This window comes from Symphalangus syndactylus, chromosome 1 (genome assembly GCF_028878055.3).
Source record: "Symphalangus syndactylus isolate Jambi chromosome 1, NHGRI_mSymSyn1-v2.1_pri, whole genome shotgun sequence".
NCBI classification, from domain to species: Eukaryota; Metazoa; Chordata; class Mammalia; order Primates; family Hylobatidae; genus Symphalangus; species Symphalangus syndactylus.
This window is the reverse complement of record NC_072423.2, coordinates 28,027,388-28,046,852: the sequence shown is the minus strand read 5'-3', so window position 1 is coordinate 28,046,852 and position 19,465 is coordinate 28,027,388. Positions and strand designations below refer to the sequence as shown.

Below are 19,465 nucleotides of genomic sequence, written 5' to 3'. Positions count from 1 at the left end.
TACACTCCAGCCTGGGAGATGGGAGTAGGACCTTGTCTCAAAAATAAAAATAAAAATCATAGGGACCCAGAAATGAACAGGTTTTCCCATCTTAGTGATGGCTGCTGGTCACCCTCAATAGCTGTTACTTTTCTGTAACCTGATAGATTGCCGTTGTTGTTTTTATTCATCTTCTTAGCTTTGTTTGACCTTTATCAGATTACTGAGACTTTATGAAACAGAAAACACACCCAAGTTAAATTCACAGACATACAGATGAGAGCTCTTTAATCTTAGGACCACAGAAGCTCAGACTAGAATATTGTCTGACATGTTCCTTCCCCTGATTTAAAAAATGTAGTGAAAGGTTGTGTGACTTCCCAAAACCCCAGAAATCAATGGTGGCAAAACCCGGGCAAGAATCCTCCATCATTTTCCACATCCAGACACTTGTCTTCCAATATTTAATCTTTTTTACTATTGTGGATGTGGAATCTCTGCTTCAATTTTCCTTTTCACGTCCTATAATTTATTCTTTTTTTTTACAACCATGTTGTGAAATAAGCAACAACTGTGAAAAGTAACCAGGGAAAAACATCGCACCTTCTCTGCACTTGGGCTATGGACTTTGAATCTTTTGTCCAGTAGATAGTAGAATCTTCATGAATTTCTGCAAATTGGCAGCTTAATTTTACATTTCCAGAGTGTTCAGGGAACATCTCAGCTTGGATCTTTTTCAGTAATACTGGAGCTAGAAACAAGAGATTTGAAGGTCAGTGTAGCAAAAGACTTTCCCATTTCGTATCATTTAATTTTCATAACAATCCTGAGAGACAGGAATATTAATTATTATCCCCAATTATGGAAGCGAGAATTGAGTCTCTGAGGGGAGAGGTGGCTTGCCTAAATAGTCGGAAAATTAACAAATCAATCTAATAGAAAATGCTCGCTTCCATTACTTAAAATTCCTTAGGTGTAACCTGTAATGCTTAAAGTGAAATAGAACTTGAGAGATTTTTTTCTAAAAGGGATGAGAGGTGGGAGGATTTTAGATATCTATTCTATAAGATCTCAGCCAAATAAGGATGTTTTTAGATGATTACCAGATCATCCAGGTCGAAATCAGAGCTAGGAATTAGGGAGCAGAATAAAATCTGGATTATCCAAAAAAACTACAGCTAAGCCCCCAAAATGTAAAAGACACCTCAACAATAGGTTATTGGCTGAATAATATTCATGCATCTTTTCCCTTTTATCACACTTGTCTTTGCTGAAGATAACCTAGTAGATTGGAGTAATGTCTGGTATCAACCTCATTAGCAAAAGAGAATAGAAGCAAGAAGGAAACAATTCCCACCGATTGGGCTGAGACCTTTGAAATATCACCTCAGTATCAGTATCAGTGAGGAACAATTAGCATGCTAATGTGTAATTAGCTAGGGCAGCCACTGGGCGGCAGCCTAGACATTAGAACAAGACAAGGATGAGGCCCCTGTCCCAATGGGTCATAACAATTGGGTAGGAAGTGAGATTAGTGCAGATGTGGTGTGAGTCTATCACAAATTAAGTAGCATAACTCCACAGCGTTGGTAACGCAAAAAAGTACATCAGTACAAAACATGTAATCCGTAGCCAAACCAAGATCACCAATACTGAGACTTTGCTCCACTGCCTCAAATTATACTACGGTGAAAATATCCATGAATTCAAGGTGCTTCTCATCTCTCCTTGGCGCCAGCAGATGCTTAGATGACAGAATGCATATTTAAAAGCTAATTCTCGACCCAGGAAGTGATAGTGGGCCTGTTGGGTAGCAAATCTTTCAACCAGAGAGTAACCAAGACTACTAACAGTATCCTGGGAGCCAAGCGGGTAATTGAGAGAGAGGAAATGTAACAAGTACGTATTGATGGCAAACCCACATCAGTGCATTTGGGCCTGCTGGCTTCTGCCCAAGCTGAGACCGTGTTCAGGTTCACAGTGTCAAGCTCTTGGTCCAGGTCTCGACCAAGCCCACCTCCTCATCTGGGCCATTTCCTAGAGGGTCCTTCCAACACCATGCAGTAGCCGGCTTCATGGGTGATTTGGGGACACCTAAATACTCCTAAGCTTGCCAAAACCTGTTGTACTGAACACAAGGAAAATTGGGGGATGGCGGGAAGAGCATGAAATGGGCAGCAGAACTGAATGATGGATGGTCTGTGGGAGATTTGAAGCTTGTTTAGCCAAGGGGCTTTGGGCTTTGGATAGGACCCCTGTCCATGTGAGACAGAGGTGGAAAGTGCAGCTGAACAAGCTCAGAGGAGACCTGGAGTGCAGCTAGTTTTGTCTTCCGTGTGCAGGTTGGCCTAGTGTTGAGGGAAAACCGTAGTAAAGTCCCCGGTGAATAAAAAGTTTCTGTTGTACTAAGCTTTGGACATCAAAAACGATTACTCAGGCCTGGCACGGTGATTCGCACCTGTAACCCCAGCACTTTTGGAGGCTGAGACAGGAGGGTCACTTGAGGCCAGGAGTTGGAGACCAGCCTGGGCAACATAGCAAGACCCCGTCTCCAGAAAAAAAAAAAATTAGCCAGGTGTAGTGTGCATTCCTGTGGACCTAGCTACTTAGGAGGCTGAGGTGGGAGGATCGGTTGAGCACAGGAGTTCAAGGCTGCGGTGAGCCATGAGCTCGCCACTGCAGTCCAGCCTCAGTGACAGAGCAAGACCCTGTCTCTAAAGTAATAATAATAATTTTTTAAAAAGATTACTTGGGGTTTGTTTTATTTCTAATGATCCAAGTCACTGCTCCCCTTACCCTAATTCCCACCCCACCAGTTAACTGGTGGGAAGGCATTAAATCTGTGCTCCTTTGGGGATAGCAGGGTGGGTATCAGACTGCTGGGCAGGGCACAGTCAAGGTGTCAGCCAAGGGGTCTGAAGTGTATCAGCTAGAAAGCAGTGACAAGGACTCAGGGTCTTACAAAAGCCATCACCACAAGAAGGAAGAAGAACTTCCTAATCTGGTGTCTTCCTGGTGGCAACTTTTGTTATTTTGAAGCAATGAAATTGCTGTCGCTTACACTGAGAAAACAAAATAAAAAACCTTTGAGTGTTCGATGGTGGAGTAGATTCTTAAAGGAATTGGTCCACAGCTAGAAACCTGTAACGAACAACTAGAAGGTGATAAGTTTAAAAAAAAAAAAAAAGAAAAAAAAGGACAGGCATGGTGGCTCATTTTGGGAGGCTGAGGCGGGCGGCTCACAAGGTCAAGAGATCTAGACCATCCTGGCCAACATGGTAAAACCCTGTCTCTACTAAATATACAAAAATTAGCTGGGCGTGGTGGTGCACACCTATAGTCCCAGCTACTTGGGAGGCTGAGGCTGGAGAATCGCTTGAACCAGGAGGTGGAGGTTGTAGTGAGCCGAGATCGCGCCGCTGCGCTCCAGCCTGGCGACAGAGCAAGGCTCCGTCTCAAAAAAAAAAAAAAAAAAAAAGCAGGGTGTTGTCAAGGGCTGGCCCTCTGAATGCTGCCATTCCAAAAAGTAAATGCCAGAAGAGAATTATTTTTCCCATCTCTTTTCATCATCTGTGTTGATTCGTATGGATTAGTGCCCACAGTGGATTCATATTAGATAAATATTCAGTGCATTCATTATCAAAGTCACCATGGAAAATAACATATCCTTAATAAACGGATGAATATGTTGGTCAAGCAGTTATTTCCTGTCAGTCAATGGCCTTTCCAGTGCAATAACCTAGTGCTGGTTTGTAGTTAGATCAGGGAGCTGTGATCCTAAAGAAAAGTGGGTGCCAGTGTTCCAGAAACCCGTTCTTCTAATTTTCTCTGCAAAGAAAATCCCCACACGAGAGGGGAGAGGTTGGCCACCAGTGGCAACTCCTCCGAAGCTGGGAAAGGACTGCAGGGTCAGAACCTACCCCGGCGTGGGCAAAACCTGCCTGGGACTCCCATTTACCTGCTGACTCAAGGGTAACTGGTGAACCTCCCCAGCCTGCTCCGTCACCAGATGACTCCTACCTTCTGGCCGAGGCCCTGAGTTCTTCAGAGAGGAGAAGCTGCGGACGCCAGCACCACTCTTTCTCCCAATACTAAGTTGGTATCAACTCAGACACAATGATTTTCTTTTGCCTGAACTAAGCTCTTTATTTATTTCATGAGCATACTGGGCATCAGCATTGCCTCATTTTTTATTTAAAAACACTGATTTAAAAAAACAGTAACTAACAACCATGAGAGCTGTGTTAGGCCATGTGCCATTCAAATTGCTTTGCATTTTTATACCTGAGAGGAGTCTTATCATTAGCACCCCCATTTTACAGGTGGGAAAGTGAGGCACCCGGAGGCTATGGCATTTGTCCAGGGCTATCCAGGTACTGCCAGAGGCCAGACTTGAACCCAAGCAATATAACTCCTAATCTATACCCTAAACCACCATGATACAACTTGCCCCAGATGGACCCAAACACCCACTAGTATCTCCAACTCTGAATCTTCGCCTCTTAATGGCCTCTGTGTTGTGGGTAGCATGAGTAACAATCCTTCAGTGGTCTGGCCTGGAAAAGTCTTTGGTTGTCTCTACCCCGTAGTCTCCGGCAGGCCCCTCTCAGGACAGGGCTGGCTGCCCTCGCATCTACCTGCTTTGCTCAGACCAGTGCCTCCCAGAAGGCTCCGTGCTCGGTCTTTGCAGCGTTTAGTGCAATGGTGAGATTGTGCTGCAGCTGAAATCAAAGTCTTCGACAGCAATTGATTTCAACAATCTGCCTATCTGGACAGTCCTCTTACCCATGGGTAACTTGAATAGTCATGGGCAAGAATTCCAAAAAGGTTGTTTTGCTTGTCTACCTTTACCTGCAAAGGAACCCCCATCCCCAAACAAGGGGGTTGAGGCCGGTCCCCAGAGGCAATCTATTCAGCCTCTGGGCTGAAACCACTTTTGAGAGCTTTTAAAACATTGCTTCATTCTATTTATTATTATTCTTATTATTTTTGAGACAGGGTCTTGCTCTGTTGCCCAGGCTGGAGTGCAGCTGGAGTGTGGTGGTGTGATCACAGCTCACTGTAGCCTCGACTTTCTGTGGTCAGGTGATTCTCCCTCCTCAGCCCAGAGTAGCTGGGACTACAGACGTGCGCCACCATACCCAGCTAATTTTTTGTATTTTTTGGTAGAGATGGGGTTTCGCCATGTTGCTCAGGCTGGTCTCAAACTCCTGGGCTTAAGCAATCCTCCTGCCTCAGCCTCCCAAATAGCTGGGATTACAGGTGTAAGCCACCATGCCCAGCCATTCTCTTTCAATATGTTTTAAAATGTAGATACTAATAACCTGATAGGATACTTACAAACTCTTCAGAAGGCAGTTTTGTCTTTAAACCTTTCTGCAACAGGGGTTAGGACGCATTTGATGGGATGGGAATAACAAACGCCAGTCTCAAAGTCTAAGGACTCAGGTTAAGACAGGAGAAAATTCTTCCCTTCTGATCAAACAGAACCATCCATGGCTTTTTGCTCCAGAGCACACAGGCCACTGTAGCTTACTGCAGTATTTTCTCTTCTGACTTCTACCAGGGTGTGTGGGGAGGGAAAGAAGAGCTCTGAAATAAAACAGGCTAAAATTTGGTCTATAAATGGAATTTGGGACTGAAATGATTCCTTAGACAAAGTAGAATTAACTGCAATTTCAGGACTTTTTTTTTTTTTTTTTTTTAACAGCAGCATAGGTAGAGATTGATCGAGGACTTTTGAGGCTCAAGTGGTCTGAAGCCTGAAACAGAGACCTCAGAGGACTTTAGATTTAGATAAATGGGAAGGGTGAGTTGTAAAGAAATGTTATACTCAAATTTGGAAGAAAAACCAAGGTTCAAGGAAGCTATTTTTAATGAAAAATCAGTGATTAAAGAGGAGAATCCCAATTTGTACCAAAATATTCATTTCCACAAATCCTGGTTAGTGCATGGTCTATTTCATTATACTAATTAGCTACACTGATTAATGCTTCTGTTTATATTTTTAAATAGATTTTGTAAAAGAGGATAATTAAACGGAAAAGCACCTTCATCACATTCCCCTCCAACAGACATGCCTACAGGCGGCCTTTATCAGTGGTTCTCAATTGTGGTTCTCCCGATAGATCACCTGGGAACTTGTTAGAAGTGCAAATTTCACGCACTGGGGGAGGGGAGCAATCTGGGTTTTAACAAGCCCTCCAGGTGATTCTGATGCCACATGCTGAAGCCGCTTGGCCACAACCATAGCATCAGTGCCCACCTGGGGGACACTGGCCTTAATTGCAAAGGACCCTCGAGGACACAGGAACTGGATACCTGGTCTACAAGCCCAAACTTTAACAATGATGGACAGCAACAGAGCCTCACCTCTTCCTTCTCTTTTGCAAGATGGCTTTTTTGGGTCTTGTTTCTCTTCCGTGTGTGATAATGATGTTTCGAGTTTGGGCATCTTTTTAAGAAAGGCTGAATTCTTTCTAGCATTTTCCTTTTCTTCCAGTTTCAGCCTCAGGGCTGCCACCCTGGACAAAATTTTCTTCTTTACTCCCTCAGCTAAATGTCCACTGCCTGGGGCTTCTGGCTCCCTCTTGATGTCCTCTGACCCCATCACTGCTGTGAGGGCCCCTGGCGATTTGCCAGCCTGGGCTTCCAGGAACTTCTCTCTCTCCCTGGACTTTTTCACACAGCCCAGGGTGCCCTTTTGATGTGGATCCTGCAGTAACTTAGCGGCTTTCTCTAACTCACGTTCTCCTGAAATAAATGCCAAGGTCTTTGCTGAGGAGCTAGATGAGCTTGGGGGTTTGGTTTCCCCAATTTGAAGCACCTCTATTTTAGGTTTCTCCATTTTGTGGCTTATCAAAATGTCTGTGACATTTCCTTCAGGAGATGAAGTACCAGGCAACCTGGTAAGATCAGGAGAAGAGGGCAAAGATTTCCCACGCTCATTTTCAATAGTTCCCCTTTTCTGTGAAACAGGAAACACATACTGACGGTTTCTGGGCTCAACTATGTCATTTTCAGGGACGTCATGAATTTGGCCTGTGGAGTTGTGCACGTCAACCCCAAGAGAAGCATGAGTCATTATTGGAAGACAGCCAGAAAGAGGTGAAGGGGGGGAAATCAATTCTGCTTTGTCCTTTTTGCTCTGCTCATCCTCTCCTAAGCTCCCATCACTGCTTTCTTGTATTTGGCCTATGCTACATCCACTTGGAATTCTTTCACCACCTTTGCTGGGTTGCAGGACTTGCCAAATGGTAGTTTTTGCCTCATCAGGTTGAATTTGTTCAGCCTCCTGCTTCATACAGCCATCTTGGCTTCTGTTGATTCTATTTTCACTCAGAATGGTTCCCTGGAGACATGGAACTTGCAAGATGGCAGGCTGGATTTCCGCTCCATGGCCCACGTTTCCGTCATTTGATTGACTCCCTTCTCTGGCGCCCTCTGGTGTGGTTTCAGAGGGCTCTGGTTTTCCAGCCCTGGTGTACTCTATCACACTTGTCTCATCAATGGGATCTACAGAGGACTCTAGGATTTTAGCGCAGGTCAGAAACTTTTTAAAGAAGGCAGTATGATCCATCTTGAGTTGTTTTTCCTCCTGGTCTTGACTCACATTGTTAACATTTTCCTTCCCTCCAGTTTCAGAAGGCACTGACGGTGAATCTGTGACACATAACTCCTTTTCATCTACAGGGTCCACGGATGACTCCAGGAGTCTGGGTTGGCTGAAACCCCGGGAAGAAAGACTTCTCCAGTGTGCACTGATGGTGGGATCTTCACCTTTATGGCTTTCTCTGCTATCAGCAAGGGCTGAGTCAGCATCCTCTGGACTGTGAGCCGATGCTGCTATTTCAGAGGGGGCCAATTCAGGCACAACAGCATCTGCCTTTAGACTATCAGGTACAGCCCAGACCTTGTCAGGAATTATGGGACCACCGTCTGATGCCTTGCTCTCAGAATTTGTCAGTTGTCTTGGTGGCCAGATTTCAGAAGCGGAAGCCTCTAGAGTTATAATCTTCAGCTTGTTGCCTGCCTCCCAATTTCCAGGTCTATATTCTTTAGACTCTTCCAAAAGGATATCAGAGAGAGATGGAACGTTGCTCGGAGCCTGACTGTCTTGTTCCCTGGCAGTTTCAGCCACCACGGAGACCCTCATCCCCCAACCTGAGCGCTGCCCTGCTCCTTCCCTAGAGCTTGCTGGTGAGTGGGCCGAGGGCACCAAGTTTTTTTCCTCTTGTGCAGCAGATGTCGTAGGCAAACTTTCTTGGAAATCAGGTGCAGAAAGAGAACCCTGCTGGGACAGGCTCTGCTGCTGGAGCCCCTGCTTTGTTTCACTTCCTCTTTCTTGGAAATTCTCTTCATAGCTCCTAAAGTCTGCTCTGTCCACAGTCTGGCTCTTATCTCCAGACAGGTTATCAACCTGAAGAGGGGAATTACTGCAGAAACCCTCTCCCTCTGGGAGCTGCAGGACATGGTGTGGGACTCCTGGCACACTGGGTGCCCTGCAAAGTAGCTCTTTTGTAGATTTGGTGGTAGCACCACTTAAAATATGACCCAACTGCACTTGAGAAGGAAATTGGGAAACCTTTTCATGGGATGCATGAGGGAACCTCTCCTCAGTGCCACCTGCATGCTTGTCCTCAGGAATTGACACAGCAAGGTATTTGGCTGGGTGGACTTTGGTGGCAATGGTAACAGTTGATGTGTCCTCAGTTTCCCTGGTCACTTGAAAGCACTCATTATTAGCAGTTAAGGTTGTTGGCTTCTCCCAAGGAAAACTCACAATTGAACTATAACTGGCTGGTGTGGCTGTGGTGTCTGCGGCACTAGGACTGGGGCTCTTGTCACCTCCTTCTTTAAATTGTACTAAAGGATTGTTCTCAGAAGAAAGGAGCTGTGTTTCCTCGAGCCCTCCTGAGTTGCTGGGGCTTGGCTGCTCCTGGCCAGCCTGTACTGTGGAGGCCAGTGGGTAGGTGGAATTCTCCACCTGGGCTAGATTTTCTCCTGTGGCACCTTCACTAGCTGTGTGTGAAATGTTCAAGTTGAAAGTACTGATAAAAAGAGGGGACATGACTGAGTCACCGTCCTTGCTGCTTTTGCACGTAGACACTGAAGTCTCAGACACTTGTGTCTGAAAAAGGACTTCCAGTGTCTTGTCATTAGAAGAATATAAATCAGATACTTTGCTTTGACCTTCTGCCAGTTTCAAATCTATAGAGCAAATTTCTTGAGGCAAATATTTATCAACTGGTGCCCCAACAAGAGAATCTATGGTATCAAAACATGTTCCTTGGTCACCAGCCTCAAAACACTCCATTGCACACACTGCTTCTCTGTCCCTTGGCCCATCACACACATTTTCCAGGGTGAGGGCAGTATCTGTGGGTTCAGGGGAAGCAATAGAGACAGCCACAGGCTCCCTGAAGTCAGCACGAGCATCCTTGGGGAGATGCCTTGAGAACACACCTGGGGACATATTCTCATCATTGGCTTCTGAGATGTTCAGCTCATATTTTAGGTCTTCCCCGAAGTTGTCAGGTATGTTGCCATCTCTGTCTTGTTTTTCTTCCTGCTGTGGACCACAGGTACAGGGTTTGACCTCCAAGTGTTGAGCTAATGATGCATTTTCCTTGTGGACCCCTCCTAAGTTTGAGAAGGAAATTGTTGTGGTCCCAGGGAATGGGGACTCCTCCCCAGCAGGCTCTGAGAAAGCTGGCATCTGGCTGCAAGAGATTGTCTCTCTGACTGTTTCCTGAATTTGTACCTAGGAAGATGAAAAGTGATATTAATAGAATTGTTCATGGGAGAGCCCACAATAGGGCATAACTGCAATCCCAAGAGTGTTAATCCTCAGTGACTGTAATAATGGACAAGAATGATTGAAATCTAAACATTAATCCCCCAACTCCCTCTAGCTATTAGAGATTTCCTAGCAAACTGCAAATTTAAGAAACTCTATGTTCCAGGGGGCCCTTTGTCAAATTCATCATTATAAGCAAAAAGCCTCCTGACAACCATCATTTTTTTAATGATTTTTTTCTCAGGAAATAGATGGAAATAAATTGAATGTTAACTGTTTTGATCAAGTAAGTCACAACAAGAGCTGTGTGCATCTTTCCAGAAAGATGAATCTCACATGATCATAATAAATGAAATAAACAGTACTTGCAACATAGCAATAAGCAATCTTTGTCCCCAAAATATAACAGCTTGCTGGTTAATAATTGCTATGGTTTGGATATTTGCCCCCTCCAAACCTCATGTTGAAATTTGATCCTCAGGATTGAAGGTGGGGCCTAATGGGAAGTGTTTCGGTTATGGGGGTGGATCTCTTACGAATAGATTTATGCCATCCCTCAGGGGTGGAGGGGAATGAGTGAGTTCTCAATCTATTACTTCCTGGTTGTTAAAAAGAGTCTGGCACCATCCCCACCCCCACCCTGCTTCCTCTCTGTCCATACAATCTCTGAAAATGCCAGCTCCCCTCTGCCTCCCATCGTGAGTTGGAAGCAGACTGAGGCCCTCACCAGATGCAGATGCCTAATGTTGAACTTTCTAGCCACCAGAATCATGAGCCAAATAGGCCTCATTTCTTGATAAACTACCCAATCTCGAGTATTCTGTTATAGCAACATGAAGTGCACTAAGATAATAATGTTACTAAAAAACAGAGAGAAGGCTGCCTTTGAACCCACCTCTAATGAATAAATAGACTTATGATTGGCCATCAGCACTGCCAATCATTTCTTTCCTAGAGAAGCTTATAAACATCCCGGAATGTATCCCAGACTTTAAAATAGATGCCCAGTGGCAGGCAGACCACCTCTATAGGAAATAGAAGATTCAGGACTGCTTAGGTTTTTGAGAAAAGGGGAGAGGGGGAGGGAGGGAGGAAGAGAGGAAGGCAGAGAAAAAGAAACTTCACATTCTGAGGATTGAGCCTTTCATGGTACTATATGAATGTTCTATGATATTGGATATTGTTCAAGGAAGCAGCAAACTCTTTGACTATATCCTTGTCTCATGAAACTTTTAGCTCATTGATTATTTCAAAACAAAGAAAACTTATGTCCAGCCAAGGAGAAGAAAATTACTTCTAATTTCTGAAGCAACTCAGTCTTTGCTCCCAGGACTCCTGCCTTGGACAGCCCCATTCAGATGTGCAGGGAACAGATGACTGGCCTTGGCGGGATGGGGTTCAGGGGTGGGGATGAAGTCTGTCTCCCAGCATATGACAAAACAGAGCTGAAATGTTCATGTGCATATTATGGCTCCAATGTCATGAGACTGATTCTCATAAATCATACATGACAATCAGTCTTACTACCTTGTGGTCAATCCCTGTACATACTGCCCATGGGAAACAGGACAACAGCATAACCACACCTCTTTCCACACTTCCCCCAGGCTGCTTACAGCCTGTCAGTCATGCATCTCTCATTTTCTCTTTTAAAGCTACTTTGAGGTTCATTTAACTCATATTTGATGGACATAAAAATGCTAACTAAACAAGAAAGAAATTTAATATAAACTCCATGAGGGCTAGGACTACTTAATCTTTCAACAAATATTTAGTGAATGCCTCCAAAGTACTAGAGAGTGTTTTAGATAATGGGGATACAAGACAGGCAAATGCTCATCTACAGGGAGCTCCCATTCTATGTTCTAGTGAAGGCCTGTTATAGCGATTAGCATGCAGTAGGTGCTTACTAAGTGTTTGTTGAGAGAATGAATAAATGAATGAACCATGTACCAGTTGAGACAGCTGTAGCCAACTTCACCCATTAAAGCTCTACACTTGAAAGGGTTTGAACTTTCATCTGCTCCTGACTTTGCAACAACCCCGTTTTAAAGGAGACTTTGAACCATAAGCACTACTGGTTATCCTGGTGTTCCTGGAAAGAAAAGTATATTTATTCCCTTTCTATATCCCTTTATTCTTCCATGATTGATTACTATTACATCAGCAAAGTAATAAGTGGGTACCTAGAAGAGACTGACATCTGAAGAGAATTAAACACAGGACAAGTAAGTTTTGATTAGGATGAGCTTGGTCACTGGAGTAGATCATCATACTATCATGCCGTGATTTACAAAATAATCATATTCCATTAAGATTTATTTGCACCTTTCCTCTTGTATTAGTCAGTTCTCGCACTGCTATGAATACCTGAGACTGGGTAATTTATAAATAAAAGAGGTTTAATTGGCTCACAGTTCCACAGGCTGTACAGGAAGTATGGTGGCAACTGCTTCTGGAGAGGCCTCAGGGAACTTTGACTCATGGCAGATGGCAAAGCTGAAGCCCACATCTTACCTGACAGGAGCAGCACGAAGAGAGAGCAAGGGGGAGGTGCCGCACACTTTTAAACAACCAGATCTCACAAGAACTCACACATTGTCACGAGAACAGTACGGAGATGGTGCTAAACCATTCATGAGGAACCACCCGCATCATCCAATCACCTCCCACTGGGCCCCACCTCCAACATTGGGGACTACATCTCAGTGTGAGATTTGTTAGAGACACAGATCCAAACCATATCACTCCTCTTACTTTTAAATTAAAATTCGACTTCAAAATACCCTAGTGAATCTCCACATGTAAAAAAATTGGTTGAATCCTTGACCATGTAAATTCATACATTTGACACACATTTAGTGACCATCTACTTCATACCAGGCACTGTTCTAGGCAGCTGGGAAACATCAATGAACATAACAAAGATTGCTGGCCTGTGGAAGTTATGTTGAAGCAACAAACCGTACAACTGGCCTGCTGCTAATAAGCAATTCCATAAATTTGATTTTAACCAATGGGGTTTTTTTTGAAGTGAAGCCTTTAACAGCCCAGTTCATATTTGTACTTGCTTACGGCATCAGTTTCAAGGGCAGGCTCCTCGGTTCTCATCCAGAGGCCAGCTCACAGAGAAAGGGAAACCACAGACTCACACCTTCCCAATGAGTCAGACCTTTCTTTTAGGAGGAGATTTCTTAGTTAAGTCATTACAAAAGAACGCTAGCAAATGATTCTTCTGCTGTGCACCTACTCTCAGCATAGAATGAGTGCTGAAACTTAGACTGAGTGCTGAAACAATTTCCTTATGTAGGGAGATTGTACTCATTCAAGTGAAAAAAAGAGTGTTTGGGGCTCTAGGAGCAAGCCCACCATTGTGTGTGGTGCGTGGACTGGGAGGACTAGCAACCAGCGTTTGTAGCGCAGCTTAATTGGATATACCATGCATGACCACAGGTAACCTCTTTAGCTTCTCTGACCCTCTGTCTCCTCCTCTAAGACTAACCACATGCATGCCTGCACCATCTTGTCAAGTGCCTGGCATATTGCCTGGTGCCCAGAAGGCACTCACTCACTGATATTAATTTTCCTTCTTCTCTGTGAAAAAACAGCAGTAGCTCAGAAAAAGAGGAAGTTGGGGAGCTCTGACAGGCAGAGCCTTGAGCTATGAGCTTTATGAGGGTTTTCTCATCTGATCTGTAAAATAAATCTGAGAAAAAGATGTTATCATCTCTTCTTTACTGATGAGATGAATAGCCTAGGTCCAACCATAGAAACCACACAGTAGGTTATATAAGAAAAGTTCAATATAAAGAATTGTTGACTGTGATAGAAGAGTGCTATAAGGTATAAGGAAACTGTCTATAGTACTCTAGGTAAGGGAAAGTACCAAGGAAGGACAAAGTTGGAAGAGGTTTAGACCTACTTGGAGAAGGTGTGGTTAGGCCTCCAGATAGCACAGAAGTTCACTGGTGCATCCAGACCAGAGCTGGCCTGGAATTGCTGAGAAAAGCAATAGACCTCCCTTGCAAGTGCAGGCCAGGAGTAGGTGGTCAGCATGCAGTGGCGTGGGTGTGCAGGGGAGTCTGGGCATGGGTGGTCACAGGGGCTGAAGCCTTCAGAGCTTGTGGGCTACATGTGGTGTGGGTCAGGAGTTTGCAAAGTGCTAGTTTGAATGTCCACTCCAAACTCATATTGAAACTTAATCCCCAGTGTGGCAATACTGATGGGTGGGGCCTTTAAGAGGCGATTGAATCATGGGAACTCTGCCCTCATGGAGGGATTAATCCATTCATGGATTAATGAATTAATGGGCTAGAGGATTGATACGTTATCAAGGGAGGGGACCTGGTGGCTTCATAAAAAGAGGAACAGAGACCTGAGGTGGCATAGATCATGCTTAGCCCCCTCGCCATGTGATGCCCTGCTCTGCCTCGGGACTCTGCAGAGAGTCCCCCACAGCAATAAGGCCTGCACAAGATGCAGGCCCTCTACCTGGGACTTCTCAGTCTCGAGAACTGTAAGAAATATGTTTCTTTTCTTTATAAATTTCCCAGTTTCAGATATTTTGTTACAAGCAAAGAAATGGACTAAGACACAGAGGGAACAAGTGCTCTGTGCACCAGGCCTCGGGCAGCTATGTGTAGACCACACAGGAGCTTGTGGAGGCAGTCTGTGCGTTGATACAGGCAGGAGGCTTTAAGAGCTGGGGGCCATTCGGGGCTCTGGTTTCCAAAGAGAGAGGGCAGCAGAAAGGGTATCACTACACTAAGGCTACAAGGTTGCAGATGACCGTGTTCTGGGGCCCAGGGCTGAGGCAGGATGACCACAGGCTCTCCAACTCCACCAATGCTGAAATGACAGGAATTCTGTTCCTCTTGCAGTGTCCTTCCACTGCCTTCTGCTGAGAATGCATAATACTGTGCTTACTTTAAAGAATAGTGGAATTTCGTTAGTACAGGGCACATATTAAAGGGTGAATTCAGAGCTGAGAGGCATGAATTAAAAACCGACACATGAGGTCAATGATGTTTGGGGATGAGAAGTCTCCCCAGGGTCCCACAGCCAAAGGCAGAGCCAGGATTTAAAGCCAAGTCTGTGAGGCTACAGAGCCCTTTCCAACTGAACATTTCTAATCGGGTAAGTTGGAACAAACCCCACCTCACCAAGGGCTGGGAACTCCCCCTAATTTAAATCCAGAACTTCTGAGCTCCTGAAACACTTTGGATATGAGACTGCAAATGTCCTTCTTAGGTGCAACATGGCCATCTATCAATTTGTCTACTTCCCTACAAGGTCTAAGGGCAGGGACTCTTATTCATTTCTGGGTCTCCAGAGCCTGGCACATAGGAACGCAAACAATTTTGCTGAATGAATAAGCAGATGAATGAATACAGGAGGGGAAAGGGTAAACCAAATTGAGTAATGTTTCCAAGCCTCTTTTTGAAAGCAGCATTAAGCTTAGAAACTTAAAGCTTGAATAGCATTTTTCAATTGAAACCCCATTCAACGTGCCTCTGATTCCACAAACATATCATTTTCACTTATTGGCCTTTCCAGAAGTTCTGCCTCCTAGGAATGTCTGCCATGGATTTAATGGAAAGGTGTGTTTCCTCTTTGTGCACCCCAGGATGTTCAAGGTTATTCTTTTCATCATTAATGAGTGTCTTTTATGCCAGCCAAGTGCATGACACTAATTTGAGTCACTAACAATAGAAGGTTGTATAAGATAAGATCCCTCTCCCCGAATAGCTTATAATCCAGTTGAAGAGACAAGATGTACATGGAAAAGATAGATAACAATTCTTGACAAGTTGTGCTAATAGCCAAGTGGATGAAACTTAACTAACAACACTGCTCCATGACAGAGTGTGGAAGGTCACCACTGTATCATCTTCTTCCATTTCAACGATAACATTCCTGCAGTGCAAAAATCAGAGGTTGAACTCTTATGTCATATGTGTCAATTCTAAGATACTTCTTGAACATTTCCGTGCAGTCTAAGGGACTTCTCTACTGATTGGAATGGGCAGATGTGGTAGATACTGTTGGCTGACTAATTCAACAGTATCCCCAATCCCCTTGTCTCTTGCTACCTCCAACTAAGAAGGCTGGAAAACCACACACTCTCCCAGCCTCTTACATAGCTAGATGGGGCAAAGGGGTCAGTCTGCCTAATGAGATATTCAAGGAATCCCACCAAGGGACTTCTGGGGAAGCTTTGCTTTCCTTGTGTAAGGTACAGACATGGTGGGTACCTTGCCTATCCCCTCCTTCTTCCTTCAATCAGGATGTAATGCCTGGTGCTACAGCTCTCATCTTCCAGTCCTGGGGCATGAAAATGAAAAGCCAGCACACTATGACTGGTGTAGCAGAAAGAGAGAAGGAAGTTGGAGATTTGCAGTCATCGTCGAGCTACTGGAATGACACACAGACTTTCACTAGCCCCAGACTTCTTGTGAACGACAAAAAAAAAACAAAAAAAAAAAAACACTATTAGCTAGCTGACTATTCTGTTAACTGCAGCTTCTCAGCAGCCTAATGGATAGAAGAGAAAAATATATGGCTGAGGGAAGAAGGGGAAGCCAGGTGAGGGTCACCTTGGAACCCTCTGGAGGCTCTGGGCAGCTCCTGGTAGGGATTAGCTGGAAGGACAGTGTCCCCTAAAGCAAGGGGTGTGGTCCCTGGAAGGGAGCTCAAGGTGCTGGTCAAAATGCCAAGGGATCAAAGGACCTGAGGCAAGGTGAACTTGAAGTAGAGTGGGGGAGGGGGAATGGGAAATATGAGAAGATTGTCAAAGGAGAGAGGCCACAGTTCTAAAGCCAATCAGAAGCCCCGGGGCCAGGAGGGCCAAGCCACTCGGTCCCTAGCTTCAATTGGTCAGTCTTCCATGTGCCAACATGCCCTACCATGCATAATTTTCATTCTCCAACTTCTTTTTCTTTTTTTTTTTTTAATGTTCTTTTAGTGTTCTTTCCTTCTTATCTGGATGAGGTAGGTAGAAATAGCACTGTGTCCTTCAACAGTTGTCTACACATCATCAATTTTCCCCTGTGGTTCCAGGAAACTTTAAATGAGACCTTCCCCTCTCTCCAGCCATTCTGGGCTGCTGTAGCCTCCCCCACGAATAACCTTTCCTAAATATCTGCTGAGCTGTCACAACAGGCAGAGCGTCATTCGGCCGTTTGTCATTCGATAGATCAAATCCATACCACCTGGGGCTGCAAAACTGAAAATAGATAGCCCGGTCCCCAGCCAAAGAAAGCTTAAAGGCAAGCTAGAATATTTCAGGAACTTGAGTTTATTTTTAGGAGTTGCCTGATTGCCCAGAAAGAAGCTTCTCTTGAAGGCTTTGAATGTTAGAATAACCCATAATAGACTGGAGGACTGTAACTTCCTTGATATTCATCTAAAACCTCCAGTCCTGAAACAGATCCTAAACACCCCTGTATCTGACCAGCTCTCCTTCATTCCACTCCCTCCTAAGGGACAAGAAATCCTCAGCCAACTGGTGTTACAATTCTGTCTTCATTTCTTGGGAGTCATACAGTTTGTAAAATACTGATTTGATCTTTTGCTGGGAGGGGCCTGGGTTTCCATGGCTCACACCCTTCCTAGTAGCTCTGTGCATTCAGTGGGAGTCTTTGCCTGGTGACATGGTACGAGTGGAAGGGCACTAGAGCATGAGCCATGAGCATATGAATTTATTGTACATCTCAGGTGAGGTGAGCTAAGTAGTAACGCTACTATTAATAGTAATAATTGCTAATCCCTACAGCCTTTTTAACACATGGCAGGCACTGTTCTAACTGCTTTGCTTACATTAATGCAGTTAATGTTGGTAAAATGGCATAGAAATTTATGACTTGAGGATTTTGGGTTGTACATTGCAAACAAAGGGGTATACCAATTATTCCAACACAGGCGGGGACCATGTAATGGCAAACTCGTGTGAAATGGGTCACAAAACAGCTGTCTTCTTTTCCTGCATGCATCTGTGTTTTCCTGCATAGATGATGGGAGATTTCTGGGAAATGAGAGAGACAGAGTGAGCCATAATTTCCATAAAGTGCAACTGTATGCAAACATAAGAAAAGATGGCGCTATGAAGGCCCATGATTTCTCTCAAATTCCACTAGGCATTTCTGAATAGTCTCCGGGGGGTTTTTTGGTTTTGTTTTGTCTTTTTGCTTTTTTATTTGCTGTGTCTTAAAGACACAGGAGGTGAGAGGAAAATGGAGTAGAGTGATGGAAAGATGATTGAGTCTCAGAAAACTGGGGTTTGGTCCCGGATCTGCTACTATACAGGAAGTGGCTGTAGAGAAGTCACCCGGTCTCTCGGAGTCTTTCTTCCACAGTAAAGTATGAGTTAGCTAACACCACTTGCTTCCCAACAGCTTCAGTGTTCTGTGACCTGCTGCCAAGTAAATGGGGCTTAAGCTTCACCCCTCATTTGCAATCAGATTTTCCTTGGACTCCTAAGGCTTCTAGATCTAATCTTCTCTATTAACAATGAAAGTTGTTAGGGAAAAGGATACAGCATGTCACCATGTCACCATAGGTAGACCGATCCAAGAATGAGCCAGTGGGGCCCCAGAGAGGGGCAGGGAAGAGACAGTGGGCTGGAGAACGGCTCACCATGAACATGCACTCTCTGGATTCCAAGTTCCTCTGCTTCCCTGGTCTCTTTGCTTCTCCCTCCTCTAGGCATTAAGTGCCTTATGTCTTTGGTAGACTGCACTGTGTTGGCGTATAGACCCTATGGTTCATCCTGCAGAGTCCTAGAGGCTCACAGACCTAGTCCCAGCCAGTGAAAATCATCACAGCCACAGAATGCAACACCAATGGCCTAAGCCTCAAACCTTGTTAGCCCTTTGTAAGATACAGGCTGCTTTGAAGAGCCAAGAAAAGTTATGGCTTCTTCCCAGAAAGTCTTGTTTTACCCACACAATGTTGCACATAATTTCAGGGGGGTTTCTGACCCCCTTGGGCCTATGGATATCCTGTTAAGGGCTCATTGAGCCTCAGAATGAATCCCTGCTGTAGACCATGAGCCTGGGGTGAGTGGGACGGTATTGTTTACGTCCCACAAACTGAAACTTTCCTGTAGATTTCAGACAAAATGATAAGGGGAAAAAATTAATTCTTAGTCAGGTTCTAGGAGAGTATTTTCAAATCAATATCTCTCTTTATAGTTTTTAGAATTTGTGAGTAAAAGCAAAACCAAGATAGTAGCAATTACCACACTGCAATGACAATAATACATTATATAAAGCAAGTTCTTGTAAACTTTAGAAGCAGGAAATACTTGTCACGATTACTACACTAGTACTTTGCCTATTCAGCGTGGGCTTCAAAGTGTACAGCAGTGATGGTATTCAGCTATTGGAAAATCTGAATATAAACATAAATATTAAGCCAGTCACCTGCCTCAGATGCTCGTACCAAAAACTGATGAGAAAATGCAGGTTTGGGAATTGATGATTCTTTATATCCTATATCTCTTCTCTAGTAAGTCAGCAGGATAGTGATAGGACCTCAGGTTTGGTTTCTTGTTTTTTTTTTTTTGAGATGGCATCTGCCACCCAGGTTCAAGTGATGCTCCTGCCTCAGCCTCCCAAGTAGCTGGGATTACAGGTGAGTGCCACGATGGCCAGCAAATTTTTGTATTTTTAGTAGAGATGGGGTTTC

General features: G+C 44.4%; 2 protein-coding genes across 2 annotated transcripts in view; one reads left to right on the top strand and one right to left on the bottom strand.

Annotated features, from left to right (window-relative positions):
• The window catches only part of ALPK2 (alpha kinase 2), a 131,647-nt gene that overhangs the window by 45,121 nt on the left and 67,061 nt on the right, over positions 1–19,465 (bottom strand). Inside the window, exons 4-5 of the mRNA XM_055297851.2 lie at positions 6,352–9,742; positions 583–730 (exon numbers count right to left, since the gene is read on the bottom strand). Of these exons, the coding sequence (XP_055153826.2) occupies positions 583–730; positions 6,352–9,742 (3,539 nt within the window). The remainder of the gene's footprint in view (positions 1–582; positions 731–6,351; positions 9,743–19,465) is intronic.
• MALT1 (MALT1 paracaspase) overlaps positions 8,100–19,465 on the top strand; it is a 212,314-nt gene continuing 200,948 nt past the window's right edge. The window contains exon 1 of the mRNA XM_055297862.2: positions 8,100–8,178. The gene's annotated coding sequence lies outside the window, so the exon portion shown is untranslated. The remainder of the gene's footprint in view (positions 8,179–19,465) is intronic.